The sequence below is a fragment of the Cetorhinus maximus genome, chromosome 16 (genome assembly GCF_964194155.1).
Source record: "Cetorhinus maximus chromosome 16, sCetMax3.hap1.1, whole genome shotgun sequence".
Taxonomy (NCBI): Eukaryota; Metazoa; Chordata; class Chondrichthyes; order Lamniformes; family Cetorhinidae; genus Cetorhinus; species Cetorhinus maximus.
In genome coordinates, this window is record NC_135894.1 from 90,365,543 (window position 1) to 90,380,583 (window position 15,041).

At 45.3% G+C, this 15,041-nt stretch overlaps 1 protein-coding gene across 1 annotated transcript in view; it reads left to right on the forward strand.

Annotated features, from left to right (window-relative positions):
- The window catches only part of LOC144691898 (uromodulin-like 1), an 84,796-nt gene that overhangs the window by 12,501 nt on the left and 57,254 nt on the right, over window positions 1-15,041 (forward strand). Inside the window, exons 5-9 of the mRNA XM_078560472.1 lie at window positions 205-391; window positions 4,140-4,280; window positions 8,111-8,365; window positions 9,334-9,446; window positions 13,284-13,503. Of these exons, the coding sequence (XP_078416598.1) occupies window positions 205-391; window positions 4,140-4,280; window positions 8,111-8,365; window positions 9,334-9,446; window positions 13,284-13,503 (916 nt within the window). The remainder of the gene's footprint in view (window positions 1-204; window positions 392-4,139; window positions 4,281-8,110; window positions 8,366-9,333; window positions 9,447-13,283; window positions 13,504-15,041) is intronic.

Consider the following 15,041-nt stretch of genomic DNA (forward strand, 5'->3'; position numbering starts at 1 on the left):
AATAATGCAAGTGATTTGCTGAGGAGCAAGATCCATGACAAAGCTTGACATTAAAGCTCTCCTTTCGCTATGGATTAGGATCTGTTGCTGGGATAGTTCAATCGCTGTTCAAGGTCCTGGCGTCAGTGAATATGTTGATCTGTAGTCACCTGCTCTTGAAAAACTATCTGTGACTTCGCATTGCCTCTTCTGCATTCACTCCAGGTGACTGGCGCTCTGTACCCATTGAACTCCTCGATGTATCACATCCACACCCAACGAGATGGAGAGCACAAAATCGTGTCAAAACTTCTGCTGGGCACCAGGCCTCCAACTACACTGGGGAACATATCTAAAGAGTTGCAAAAGGTTTTAATAAACGTTGCTGAAGTTTCTCACTTGGAAACCAAAGGTATATTTTAACTTTCATACATATTTAGATAAAAGTTGATAATAACTGATATGGAATCATTGGCTGGAATTTTATGGCCCGTGTGGGAGTGGGCTGGGAGGTGGGGCACATAAAATCAGATGGGATAGATGGGGAGCTGCAGTGCCCATCACCTACTTCCCTCTGCTGGCTTATATTTCAGGCAGTGGTGACATTATAAGCATTGAATCAAATGCTAACCCAACATCAACTATCTTTAATCATGAGTGCACAACATATTGTGCTAGAAATTCCTTTCTTATTATTCACTACTCAGATCTTTGCATGTAACATCTTCCTCACCACCAGTACCACTGGCATCATTTGCTAACTGTTGCTCCTCATCTGCCAACACAAAGAGCCAGAGTCAGATCAAAGACAGTTAATATACCAATGGCATCTCCAGCATCTTTTACTGCAGATATGTATCCATACCATAGAAGCATTTCTCTGGACATATGATATCTTTGGATTCCGGGATGCTGCATATTAGCTCTGATGATACCAATTTCAGGTCAAATAATCTGATGATGTGACTTCCTCCCAGGATTTATGAGCTGCTGAATTCAGAGCGGATATGTTGACAGTGGGAAGGTGTGTGGCCTGTCTGACTTTAGGCCAGTTGAGACCCTTAAGTGGCCAAATGGTCTCTTCCTGCAACCACTAGTAGTTTACCAGTGGTGGATGGGCACTTTGCCATTGGAGGAGGTGGCCCAATAAAACCTGGCGAGCTCTATGGGTGGATCCCTCTTGATTGGGCATCATGTGGCCCACGGAGTGGCCAAGGGCAAACCTGCTGGAAGCCCTCCTTCCCACCGTTCTCATGATCGTGACTAACTCCACCCCCTTCTCACTAGGTTCTGATTGGCTCTTGTGAGCACCCACTTAGCAACACTCTGGGCCTGCTCTGTGGCTGCTAGTCTTGCAGGGGCTCCTGCAGTTCCAGCAGTTGCCATTCCTCCCAGTGGTGCTGCTGGGACTGAAGAGCAGCCGGCCAACTGATTGACCAGAGTCTCTTGGAGGGGAGACATCTTGTCTCAGAGGGGCAGAAGCCACGACTTCAAGCAGTCAATTGCCTGCTCAATGCCAAATTGAGTTGTAACTTCCAGGGCTGGTGGAGGTGCACTTGCCCTTGACTTTCCTGTCAGGAGGCAGGGCCATCACCTCCAAATAAAATCTTAGCCATTGTAAATAAGTAGAGAAAATGTAGTGCAGTGAAACTTTGACTGATCGTGCCTCTGTCATTCACCTTTACACAACACCGTTAACATAGTGAAACACCCCAAGGCGCTTCACAGTGGTGATACCAAACAAAACTTCACACAGCCATATTAGGAGAGACTAGGGCAGGGTTGATCAAAGTGGTAAGTCTTAAGGAGTGTCTTAAAGGAAGAGAGAGAGAGGTAGAGAGCTTTAGGGAGGGGATTCGGGAATTCAGGGCCTCAACAGCTGTTGCCACGGTTGCCAAGAGTGGAGCCATAGAAATTGAGCAGGCATGAGAGGCCAGAATTGGAGGAGTGCAGAGACCCTAAAGAGTTGTCGGGCTGGAGGAGGTTCCTGAGATAGGGAGGAGTGAGGCTACCTCAAGAGAAAGCATGTGTCTCTGCAGGGAGCCTTCAAATTACAAGTTACCCTTTGCCATTTTAGAGTTGAAGGTCGACCTTGCACTACGGCCATGGGCTTCCTTCTTTCCGCCTCAATCATTCAATTTTCCCACTTGGATTCCCAGCTTTCTGCCAGAGAATTTGTGTTTTTGTTCCCGCAGTTGTTTTCTCTCCTTGCCCGCTCCTTGGAAGGCATCGACGTTTGAGGTATGGGCCACAGGTGTCAGTATGCCTCTTGCACCGCTCCCAAGTGTGTGTCTGTGTATGTGGATGTCTGCGTGTGCCTGTGTGTCTGTCTGTGACCAGGTCATGGGGGCTGCGTCATGTTTGCATACTTTCAACTACTGGACAGCAAATAGGAGCAAAAACCCAGGTGGACCTGTCCATTCTTTAACCCAGGGGTACTGAGGCCAATTAGAACCCCTTATTGTGTTTTCCTGCAAGGGTTCCGATCTCTCTAACAAGTGTTTGAATCGCATGGCAAGAACAGGAGACAGTCCACGTGCAGAGATGGTAGTTTTCAGTTCTGACAATGTTATTGGAGCAGAGATGAAGATGGAGAAATGTTTTTGGATTGCAAATGCCTTCCACAATGACATAGCAAACGTATTCATCTGAGCCACACGTGCCAGAAAGATCCCAGATCTGACCTCTGGCCAATACTGAGCCAATTGACCTCAGCTGGGATGCTGCTAGGTGGTACTATAATGGGAAGTATACTCTTGGGGAAATTAGCTGTGGGCAGAATTTAATGCCCTCCCGATAGTGAATTTGGAGGTGGGGTGGCATTTAATCCGGCGGGTGGGGACCCTGTTGCATTCCCACCTTTGCCCTGATTAAATCTGTGGCAGAAAGACTCGGGGACAACCTTCCCGCCCCACTGCCAATTGAGACCCTTAAGTGGGCAATTAATGCCTGTTAAGAGCCTCATTTTGCCACTGCTGGTATTCAACCAGCGGTTTGCCGGGGACTTGCCATGCGGGAAACCTGAAGAGCAAACCCTGTTGCGTTGTTTGCTGGCTTTTGGGGGTGGTCCCTCATTATCAGGCATTCAGTGATGGATGGTTATTGACCCAATGAGAACCACCCCTGCTCTTGCTGCCGTTCTATCTCTTCCCCCCGCCCCCCCACCCACAATGCACAACCAGCACCCTGTGAGCCCTCTCCCGTCACCTGCCATCACTCACCTATGGCCTGGGGCCCCTCATTGATCCTGGGCCTCTGGTGGGTCCAATGCCAGCAGTCTCCACTGCTGGTGCTCCCTGCAGTGCACAGCTGCTGGACTCTTATTGGCTGTCAGCTCTCGGAAGGGGGATGGATTTCTGCCCCTGGGGCCCTGAATCCCGGGGAAGACCTGCCACTGTCCAGCAAAGTGCCTGATTGACACTTCATTCCACAGACCTCCCTGAAAGATGGCAATGCGGGGCTCTCGCCGGCTCTCCAGCCAGTGGGTGAGACCCCCGTTGCCTCCATTAAATACTGGTCTTTGTTCCTGCTCCTGATCCCCATCCTGCAACCGCTCCGGAAAATGGGTGACCATTGGATGTTGAATGACTGGGTTGGGTGGTGATGCTTGAACTCATCATCCAGTCTCACGCGAATAATTGCATTTAGCTGAAGTAACAAGGGCACCAAGCAGCTACAGTTTTGCATCTTTATAAGAAATATAGGAAGAGAAGGAGGCCATTCAATCTCTCGAGCCTGCTCTGCCATTCAATTAGGTCATGGCTGATATGTCATTCGACCCCATTAGCTGCTTTGATCCCATATCCATTAATACCCCCGCCTAATAAAAATGTACTCCTCTCAGTTTTGAAATTTCCAATCGAACCCTCCCATCAACAACCCTTTAGGGAGCGAGTTCCAGAATTCCACAGCCCTTTATCGGAAGAAGTGCTTCTTACAAACAGTCAACGCCTTCAGGTGAGGAGGGAAAGGAGGAAAAATGGTAAAGGAAATCTTCTCTATAAACAGTCATTTCAAGATGTTAGGAAAGGCATTTCCATAGGCACTTTACTCAGTTGTAATAAACATTCGGAGATTTGAACTGTTCTTTCTCAAATTTTGGCCTTACGGGTGATTTTCCCTTTTTTTTGGCATCAGATTAACATGCTCTTCTCTTGCAGACATCAATGAATGTGAATATGCAGAGTTGAATTCCTGTTCTCTAAGAGCAACCTGTTTGAATACTGATGGGTCTCACAACTGCTCTTGTCAGAATGGCTTCACAGACAAAGATCCTTCCAGGAGAGGCAGAGACTGTAGAGGTAATTGTCATCCAGCTAATGTTGGAGTCAAGATGGAGGTTTATTTGTTCCTCTTTGTATCTAATCAGGCTGAATATGTTGGGGCATAGTACTGTTTGTCTCTTTGTTTGGTATGAAAAGGGGATGTTTGGGTGTGGAATGCAATCAGTACTAGATGTCCCGTCTGGCTCTCTGTAGTCAGGTGACCTCTGCCATGAGACAGTCTCTGTAAGCAGAAATCTTCAGATCAGTTCAGTAACTCTCAATGAGAAGGACTCCAGTCTTTAAACATGAAACATGGTGTCAGGAAGTGGAAGTAAAATTTAGTTTTAAACCCTGGAAATGTACGGAGAAGACACAGCTTGGAAAGGCACACAGAAATGTTTAAATCTACAAAAAGCTGCAAAAAAAGGACAAAGAAAAGCAAACACATACTGAAGGCTGCAAGAAAAATATTGAGTAACATGGCTGCTGCAGACTTTCCCCTCCCAAATCCTGTCAAAGTGAAAGGCAATATGTGACAGAATTGGCAGTTTCTCCCCTTGCAACGGTAAAACTACAAGCTAGCAACAGAGTTAACTAATAAACCAGAACCGATAAGAGCAGCCGCACCTCTAACACTGCTGGGGAGGGATTCTACAAATTGTATCCCAGCCTAAAACTAACCAATAAACAAAGGAAATAGATGGCATCTCTGAAGAAGAGTCATGTGGACTTGAAACGTTAACTCTGTTTTTCTCCACAGACCCTATTAGACCTGCTGAGTTTTTCCAGCATTTTCCGTTTTTGTTTCAGATTTCCAGCATCTGCAGAATTTTGCTTTTGTCTCAGCAATGACCTGTCCTGCAAGCTTGGCACTCCTGAATCACTGAGTGCTCACACATGTCGAGAAAGCTGACCCTCTGACTGTGGACCCTGTTTTGGGGTCCTCGCCTCCTTGCAGCTGGATCTCGATGTCCATCCCCTTTGCCCTGTGGGGAGGCATGTGGGTGAGGAGGATAAGATAAGTCCTCAAGGTGAAGGCCAGGTGTCTAACTATTGCACTAGCCCAGTTCCTCAGCCTGATTTATGTAGTTATTTCACGACACTGCACCATTTTTATTTTTATTCATGAGTTGGGGGCGTCGCTGGCTAGGCCAGTATTTATTGCCCACCCCTAATTGGCCTTGAGAGCTGAGCAGCTTGCTAGGCCATTTCAGAGGGCATTTAAGAGTCAACCACATTGCTGGGGGTCTGGACTCACATGTAAGGGCAGCATGTAAGGATATTAGTGAGCCAGGTAGATTTTTATAGCAATCAACAATGGTTTCATGATCTTCGCAGTAATGTTATCAAGCAAAATTTTTCACAAAGCCAAATCGGGTAGTTTTAGATCCAGAAAGGAGTAAGTTTTAAATGGTGTCTTAAAGGGGGAAAGTGAAGTAGGGAGGCAGAGATGTTTAGGGAGAGAATTCCTGAGCTAAGGGGCCAGACAGTCAGTGATGTGCAAGAGCCAAAAATTGGAGGAGCGCAGAGGTTTGGAAGGTTGCAGGGCTGGAGGAGCTTATAAAATGGGATGCGGGTATAGACACATGTGAAATCAAAGACGCGAGTGTTAAAGATTGCGGTGTTGCCGGACTTGGAACCGATGAAGGTTAGTGAACACGGGTGATGGGTGAACATGTATTGACTTGATGTAGGATGTGGGTAGCAGAGTTCTGGATGAGTTCATGTTTACGGAGGGAGGAAGATGCAAGGCCCATCAGGAGTCTGTTGGAATAGGCAGGTCTAGAGTTAACAAAAGCATGGGTTGGGGTTTCAGTAGAAAATGCACTGATGCAGGAGACTGGCAGTGGTACAGATATGGAAGTAGACATCCTTAGAATGGAAGTTCATCTTGGTCAAATAGGACTCAGCACAGGCCAGAAAGAAAGACTTGCATTTATATAGCTTCTTCCACACTATCTGAATGTTTCAAATCATTTTCCAACCACTAAGGTACTTGTGAATTGCAGTCACTGCTGTACTGTAGGAAATAAGGCAGCCAATTTGTACACAGCAAGTTCCCAGGACCAGCAATGAGATAATGACCAGATAATCTGTTGCAGTGATGTTTGAGGGATAAATATTGGCCAGGTCACCGGGGAGAACTCCCCTGCTCTTCTTTGAAACAGTGCCGTGGGATTTTTCACATGTGCCTGAGAGGGCTGACAGGGCCTCGGTTCAACCCCTCACCTGGAAGACAGCACATTCGACAGTGCAGCACTCCCTCCCCGACCTAGAGTTTGTGCTCCAGTCTCTGTGGAATGGGGCTTGAATTCACATCCTTCTGACTCAGACATGAGAGTGTTACAAACTGAATTGTGTTGGACCTCGATTTTTCTTAGTATGAAAGCCAGTTCCACACTGTGTAATCATGACCTAACTCGCATCAGTTTGCAAGTTGCTTTTGTTTAATCTGCTGACTGCAAATTTTAAAATCTTTTTCAAAACTATCTATTTTGATTTTTTTTGTACAGAAGTGACCACTGCTCTTTCAGTTCCTAATTCAAACTCAGGACAGTTGAGCGAAGCCCCATCAACAGTCACTGACTGGGAAAGGTTGAAACCTAGCGCTTCAACTGGGAGGACGTTATGCTGTATGTATTCTCTTTTTTTATTCCCAGAATTATTCCAGGATCTATTCCACTTTCTGGGAAGGTCTAGATGCTTGGGATTGAAACAGAACCAATGGTTGAGCTTGCACACTCACCCAACCTGTGATTGTCCTGCTCACCAAAATATATAGACCAAAATCATGGTGAGTACACCAGGAGGTATGCCAGCCTGTGTTTCTGTCCATGCTGTTGGCTTTCCAGCAGCAGTAAGCATTCCTACACTCAGAGCTGTCCTTTGTTAAACTACTGACTTTGCACATGGCCGCGGAGAAATCCCTGTCTTCCTCCAATTCTGGCCTCTTGTGCATCCTGATCTAAATTGCTCCAGCTTTGGTGGCCATGCCATCAACTGCCTAGGTCCTAAGCTCTGGAATTCCCTCTCTAAACCTCTCTGCCTCGCTACCTCTCTCCCCCTTTAAGATGCTCCTTAAAACCAGGCTTTTGGCCATCTGTCTTAATACATCAGTGCAATGTGTCAAAAGTTGTCTGATTACGCTCCTGTGAAGTGCCTCGGAACATTTTACTACGTTAAAGGTGCTATATAAATACAAGTTGTTGATGTTATGAAAATCTATAGAATCCACTTCCAGTCCTGTTGCTGTCACTATTCTCTGTTATTTCTTCAATGAATTCTAATAGTCGTTTGGTAGGACAGAACTTGAGTATTACTGAAAAAAGAGACATGCTGTCAAAGCTTTTCACCTTGCACTCATCAGGACAGATTTGCAAGAATACCAAATCTCAAAGTGAACAACAATTTATACTGCATGAGAAGAGGGAAGAAGGTGTTGATTGGTTGGCAAAAGGACTCTGTGGAAATGCCTCCACCAATCAGAGTCCGCTTGTCAACCAACCAGCACCTTTTTTTTCATGTGTATAAATTGTTGTTCCCTTTGGGATTTGGGATCCTTGCAAATCTGTTCTGATGAGTGCAACATGAAGAGCTTCAACAGCATGTCTCTTTTTTCAGCATTGCTCAACGAATTCTATAATGTTGTGTCTGCTTTTTTTGAGAAATCAGTGCTGACTAGTTCAGTTTGACTCCTTTTTCTCCAAGTGCTTAGTAATTGTACCCTGTAAGTTATTGCTGCTAGTATCTTACTAACCACATATTAAGACAATATAGTGTAACAGTCAATGCTATCACATTGGATGGTGAAGGTGAGTGAGCTGACAATGCAATCATGATGTGCTAACCCAACTCATTTTCAACAGCTCCTTCTCCAGTTACAAACTTGGCGATTGCCAATGTCACCAGCATTAGCTTCCAAGTCCTTTGGGCAGCAGCCTCCAGCAAAGACCAAACAGTTATTGTGCGGGTACTGAAGGAAGATGTTGTTGTGAATGAAATAGAGACTCAGCAAATGGATTTGATGGTGACAGGATTGGAACCTGGCGTTCTCTACACAGTAGAAGTCCACTGGCAATCCTGTGAAGACAGACATACTAAAGAGCTAAAAGTGAAAACAGGTAATGGTTCAGCCCTGGGACATATTCATGTGCCTATTCACCAGAATGGCTTCCTGTTCTTGAGACTACTGCAAAAATTTCTGATAGAATTTGGCCATTTCTCTGCCAGGTCTTTTTTCTCCTGTTGCTTCTTAACTTGGAAGCATTGACCCCTGTTTGTGTGAGGTTTTGCAGGTCAAATAGATTTCCGGTACCTCATCCAAGTGGCAATTTTGCAGTTGTGAGTCCACAGGCCATTTGACCATGGAGAGTATCTGATGTGGGCCAGTTCCTGGTCTCACCAGGTGTCTCATGTATGCATTTCCCAACAGGAGCCGATGTATAGCAACTAGATCAACTGCACATTGGCTGGAATGAAACTAATTTGGTAAACCCCTGATCTATCACAACTGGCGATTGCACTGCTGTAAGAGACTAGAATTGATTTTACCCACATCATTTTATTGTGTTACTATCCTCCACTTGCTGCATTTTGCTGGAGAAGTCACCCTGCTTTTATAGGGAGAGGTTGCTGCAGTTTCTATCATACATGAGTTCTGTTTGTAGTGAAGGCTCTTTTTAAATAGGCTCTGTAAATAAACTTTGATTTGTTTAAAGCAAAAAATAAAAATTGCTTGCCGAAAGTCCTGCTCCACCTCCAGCTCACTGGCTGACACCTTGCAACACATTGGCCGGGATTTTCCGGTCCCGCCATGGCGGGACACGCTGTGGGTGATGCGGCTGCCCAGCCAAAAGTCCTTTGACTTTTGGTGGGACTGGATGATCCCACCAGTTGGCTGAAACAGTGCAACTCACTGGCTGACACAGTGCAATTCAGCTCAGACTGGTATAGAAAGATCTAGTACCATGCCAGGTGGAACCACTAACCAGTGGGTCAACAGGCAGCAGTAAACAGTGTTTAATAATGGGGGTAGTGGTTACAGGATTTTCCCTGAATAATAATGCACTTTCTCAATTATGCTTTGCAGCCGCATTATTATTGGATGGACGGGCGAGGATCAAGAATTATAACTTCACTGAAAGTCTCGGCAACACCAGTAGCAGTGAATTTAAGCAGTTTGCAAAGCTTTGGTACCAAGAGGTAAAGATGCCTGACACAAGACCCTCCTCCTCCTCATGCCATGCCCTAAGAGGGCGTTGGTGACCATGGACTTCCATTGCATTGGTCCATGATTATGCTTGGCAAAGTACTGCCGTGGTTTGCCGTTGCCTTCTGCAGCACAGCTGACCAGGGAACTCCCACTCTTGCTAGCAGGCATGTTGCAAGGATTTACAGGCTGATAATCAACCTATTTGGCCATGTTACAAATGCACCTTCCATGGCCATCAAGTCCTGAAGTGGGTCTTGAACCTGGAGCTTTTGGCCCAGAGGTAGGGACCCTACCGCTGTGCCACATGACGTCCCCCTGACACAGGATACAACTGCAGTTTGAAAACGTGGCAGGAGAGAGGCGTTCAGAGCTGTGGAGTGAGGTAGTTCATTATCGTTTCATGTCTGGGATCTACTTCAGGGGTGAAAGATTTCTCTTTCTTCTGGTTGTAAGTGTCCCATGTGGAATGAGTCCATATACCCTGTGTTGTATGAGAGCCCACTGTCTATGGTGGTGTTGTTGTTATGTCATAATAACTGGATTAGTAATTCAGAAAGCACGAGTTCAAATCCTACCATTTCAGTTACCAACCATCCATGCTGGTCCTGGAGTCTCCAGGGATTAAAGCTTAATGTCCTGGATACTGCTGTGGCTAACCTGGGAGAAATGTTAAGGGCATTAAAATTTTTCATCCATTTTCTTTTTTTTTCATTTATGTATGAAGAAACAATTTTATTAGTTTACGATTAGAGATGTTTGAGTGGATTGGAGTTGGTAGGTTATGTGATGAAACCTGGAGTGATACATGGAACTGGAGCCAGCGACCCTGCCCACCACAGCAGTTTGACAATTTGAATTTGGTTTTAAAAAATTGGGAAATAAAGTGCTGGCGTCAATAAAAGTGCCCGTGAAGCTTTTGGGTTGACAATAAAACCCAACTGGTTCAGTGACGTCTGCTCTATATGTGACTCCAGTTCCACACATATCAATATGATTGACTCTTAACTGTCCTCTAAAGTGAGCCAGTTGTTCGGTTTAATCAAACCTCTACCGGTGGTTCAAGAACTCTCTGTCTTAGAGACCTGTCTGCTACCACTCAGGTGCGACCCCACACCTTGTGCTCTAGCTGACAAGAGATTAAAAAAAAAATGTTTTTGGGGTCTGGGCAACACCAACCAGGCCGTATTTATTGCCTATCCCTTGTTCCTTTACCTGGAACAGGTAGAGGTGGCAGATTCCCTTCCTGAAGAGCCTTGGCGAAACAATTGGGCTTTTACACAGTTCCAGCAGGTTTCAAAGTTGGTTTCCGATGCTATCCCACAAATTACCAGACTTTGTTGAATTTTATTGCACAGCTAGCCATGGTGCCAGACTTGAAATTATATGGCGGACACTTGATTTAGACATGGACTGCCAGATTTGGCTGGACTACGTAAAACACACTCAGATCCTGCTCATTTCTGCTAATACTGCTTCCTATTCCAGGATCATGGAATGCAAAGATAAACCTCGGCTCCTTTTCTCTACTAAAAACTGTTGTCTTAAACCCCTGTCCCCTCCACCCACACCTTCAATTATAAGTGTGAAGAGCTCATGGACTAAGATCGAGACCATCCAATCAGCTGCTTCTGTCGCATCCCTCCCTTCTACTGGCCCACAGGGCCAAATTTCCTTTAAGCTTTCCAGCTGCCCTGGGTTTGGACTTGCATCTTTCTCTAGTTTCTCTCCTATCTCCCCTTACGCCCTCTCCAAACTCGTCTTGTTAATGCGTCGCAGCTGCTGCTCCTTGTGACCCCATTACCACTAAACTGCTGACCATCCAACTTCCCCTCCTGGACACCATATTAGCTGATATTGTTGACAGTTCTCTCTCTTCAAGTGTTGTCTCTCTGTCTTTTAAATCTTCCAGCATCACCCTTCACCATCTTCAATCTCCCTTTCCTTTCCAAAGTCCTTGAACCTGTTGTTGCCTCCCAAACCCATTCCCATCTTTCCTGGAACTCCGTGTTTAAATCCTTCCGAACAGGTTTCTACTCCTGCCACAGTACCAAAGCAGCTCTTACCAAAGTCGCAAATAACATCCTATGTGATTCGTATCAAAGGTAAACTTTTCCTCCTTGTCGTTTGGGGGTGGGAGCACTGTTCTCACCTGGTTCCTTTATTGTCTATCTAACTAGCCAGACTATCACTTGCAACGGATTCTCTTCCCACTCCACTACGGTTACCTCTCTTGTCTCCTAGGGACCTATCCTTGACCCTTGACCCTTCCCTATTTCTCATCTATATGCTGTCCCATGGTGACATCATCTGAAGGCTTTTCTCATGTACGTTGACAAAACCCAGCTTTACCTCACCACCACCTCCCTCGACTCCTCCACTATTGCTGAATTGCCAGATTACCTATCTGACATCCAGTACAGGGTAAGCAGAAACGTCCTCCCATTAAATATAGGGAAGACATTGTTATTGGTCCACGCTCCAAACTCCGTTACCCAGCTCCTGACCCCATCCCTCTCCCTGGCAACAGTTTGAGACTAAGTCAGTCTGGTTACAATCTTGGTGTCGTGTTTGACCCCAGGGTGAGCAAGCTGTGGTTTCAGTTGGTAGCCCACTTGCCTCTGAGTTACAAGGTTCCAGGTTCAAGACCCACTCCAGGGCTTGAGGACAAAAATCAAGGCCGACACCCCAGTGCAGTAATGAGGGAGCATTGCACTGTCAGAGGTGCTGTCTTTCAGATGAGACGCCTGCCTTCTTGGGTAGATGTAAAAACACCTGTGACACGATTTTGAAGAAGAGCATGAGGGTTCTCCCTGGTGTCCTGGCCAATATTTATCCCTCAATCAGATTCACAAAAAGACCCAGATTATTTGATCCTTATTGCATTGCTATTTGTGGGAGTTTGCTGTGTGCAAATTAGCTGTCATGTTTCCTACATTGCAACAGTGACTACACTTCAAAAAGTACTTCATTGGCTATAAAGCGCTTTGAGACGTCCAGTGGTTGTGAAAAGTGTTATATAAAGGGGCAAGTCTTTCTTTTTCCAACTTCATTTCCACAGCATCAAGACCACATCAGTAACATCACTCAATTTTGCCCCTGTCTCGGCTCCTCTGATGCACTTGGTTACCTCTAGACTTGACTATTCCAACACACTCCTGGGTGGTCTCCCATATTCTACTCTCCATAAACTTGAGGTCATCCAAATCTCTGCTGCCGGTGTCCTAACACGCACCAAGTCCCATTCACCTGTCACCCGTGTGCTTACTGACTGACACTGGCTCCCAGTCAAGCAACAACTTGATTTTAAAATTCTCATACTTGTTTCCATATCCCTCCATGGCCTTGCTCCTCCCTATCTCTGTAATCTCTTGCAGTCCTCTGAGATATCTGCGTTCCTCTAATTCTGGCCTCTTGTGCATTCCAAATCATAATTGCTCCACCATTGATGGTTATGCCTTCAGTTGCCTGGGCCCCAAGTTCTGGAATCCCCTCCGTACACCCCTCTAACTCTCTACATCACTTTCTTACTTTACGATACTCCTTAAATCCTATCATTTTGACCAAGCCTTTTGTCATCTGACAATATCTTCTTATATGGCTCAGTTTTATAATTTACCTGTGGCACTTTATTATGTTAAATGTGCTTTATAAATATTAGCTGTGGTTGTTGTCTGTGTCTGAACTCAGCCTTTGGGTTACCATAAACACTCGACCACTCTTCTGAGAACCTGGTGACGCAAATGGGAACTTAATACTGACAAGCATAAAATCAAACACAATGAAGAAGCAATGACTATTTACAAGAGTTTATAACACTTCTTTTTCAGCTTGAAAACTCCCTTCCACCAACAATCCACCAATTATACCAAAGCGGGAAGATTCTGGTCCGGATAGCATCTCTCAGCTATGGGAGTATTGTGGTGAACTTTGAAATTGTTATTGATCAAGGAATAAAACTCAACATCTGGAATATATCTTCTGCCCTGATCTCCTCTCTTTACAACAGTTCTGCCTTTGTGTATGATCGCAACGGCACCTCCATTTCAGGTAGGTGGACTCATTAGATGATTAGACCTAGATCTCATGTCCTTAGAAGGACTTCTTAACTAAAATTAAAGCGCTGCTCTCCTGGCTGGTCCCCACTTTGCACTTTCCAAAAACTTGAGCTCCTCCAAACTCTGCAGCCTGTGTTGTAACTCGGAGCAAGCCCCGTTTCTCTGCATACTGTAATCACTGGGTCTCCATTGGCTCTAGTTCTGGTAACGTCTTGATTTTAAAATTTTTATCCTTGCTTGCCAATCCTTTCATGACCTTGCACCTCCCTATTTCAGCCACCTCCTCCAGGCCCACAATCCTTCCAGATTTCTGCGCACCTCCAATTCTGGCCTCTGGCATTTCCCTGATTTTCATCGCTTCACCATTGGCGTTTGTGTCATCAGCTACCAAGGCCTTAAGCTCTGGTATTCCGCACTGAACCTCTCTGGCTCTCTATCTCTCTCTCTCTCCCCTCCCCAGAGATATTCCTTAAAATCTACCTCCTGACCAAGCTTTTGGTTGCCTTTTCTTATATCTCCTTTTATGGTTCAGGGTCAAATTTTGTTTGAAAGTGCTTCTATGATGTATTTTGGGATTTATTGGGTCTCCTGCTCCGGCACTGAAACTGTAACAGGGCAGGACTTCTGCTGCTTAATGTTCAGACCATTCCAAATCTTTGTGACAGGATCAGTTTCATGTTTTGGGCAGAGAGCCAGTGTCTGTTGAGGCATTCAGCCTGAATTGCTGGGAACAGATTGCACTGCAGTCTGTTACTTCCATGGGGGAAACTTGGGACTGGTAATAGGTGGAAGAAGTGAGAGGAAAACATGGTTAGAATTTCATGCAAAGATACCAGGGCCTGTTTTCTGAGGTAATAATACCCAAAGGATTGAATTAAGTTTCTCATGCCTGTGGGGCTATTAGAAAGGTTCAGTCTAGAACCCACCCCTAGCAAGCTGGGGGAAACAATCTGGGTCTAAGATTGATGAGTTGAGTGGAATTCCTAAGAAAGACAGGATATTGAAGCACTCATACTTCTAAATTGTATCTGCTGGGCTGAGAAGAATGACCTCCTGACCCCCTTCACCCTGACTGCAACTTTGTCTGTTGGGTTCTTCCCCATATTCCTGTTCCTGTGAGTGAAAGTTCTACTCTCTCCTGACACTCGGAGTTTCAGGCCCAGTGTTTTATCCTGTTTCCTTTTCATAAGTGACTGTATTTATAGACCCTTATATCTCCATTATAACTGGTAGCTACTTTCTGAGTTAGACACATATATCAGAGACATATGTACACCTTCACCTTTCAGACTTCACACAGTTCATACTGTTGTTAAAAGGCATTGCCTTAATAAAATATCAGTTGACGATTTTTCTTCTCATATGAAGTGGGAAATGCGCCACAGCTCTTTTCACCAAGAGGGGGTGAGATGTGAATGTGTTCTAGCGCCATCGTTTGTGTGCTTGTAAAACAACAAAGGAGTATGATTTAATAACAATAATAATGCATCTTTAAGTGACAGTGCAAGCACTGGTCTTTTGCCAATCCTT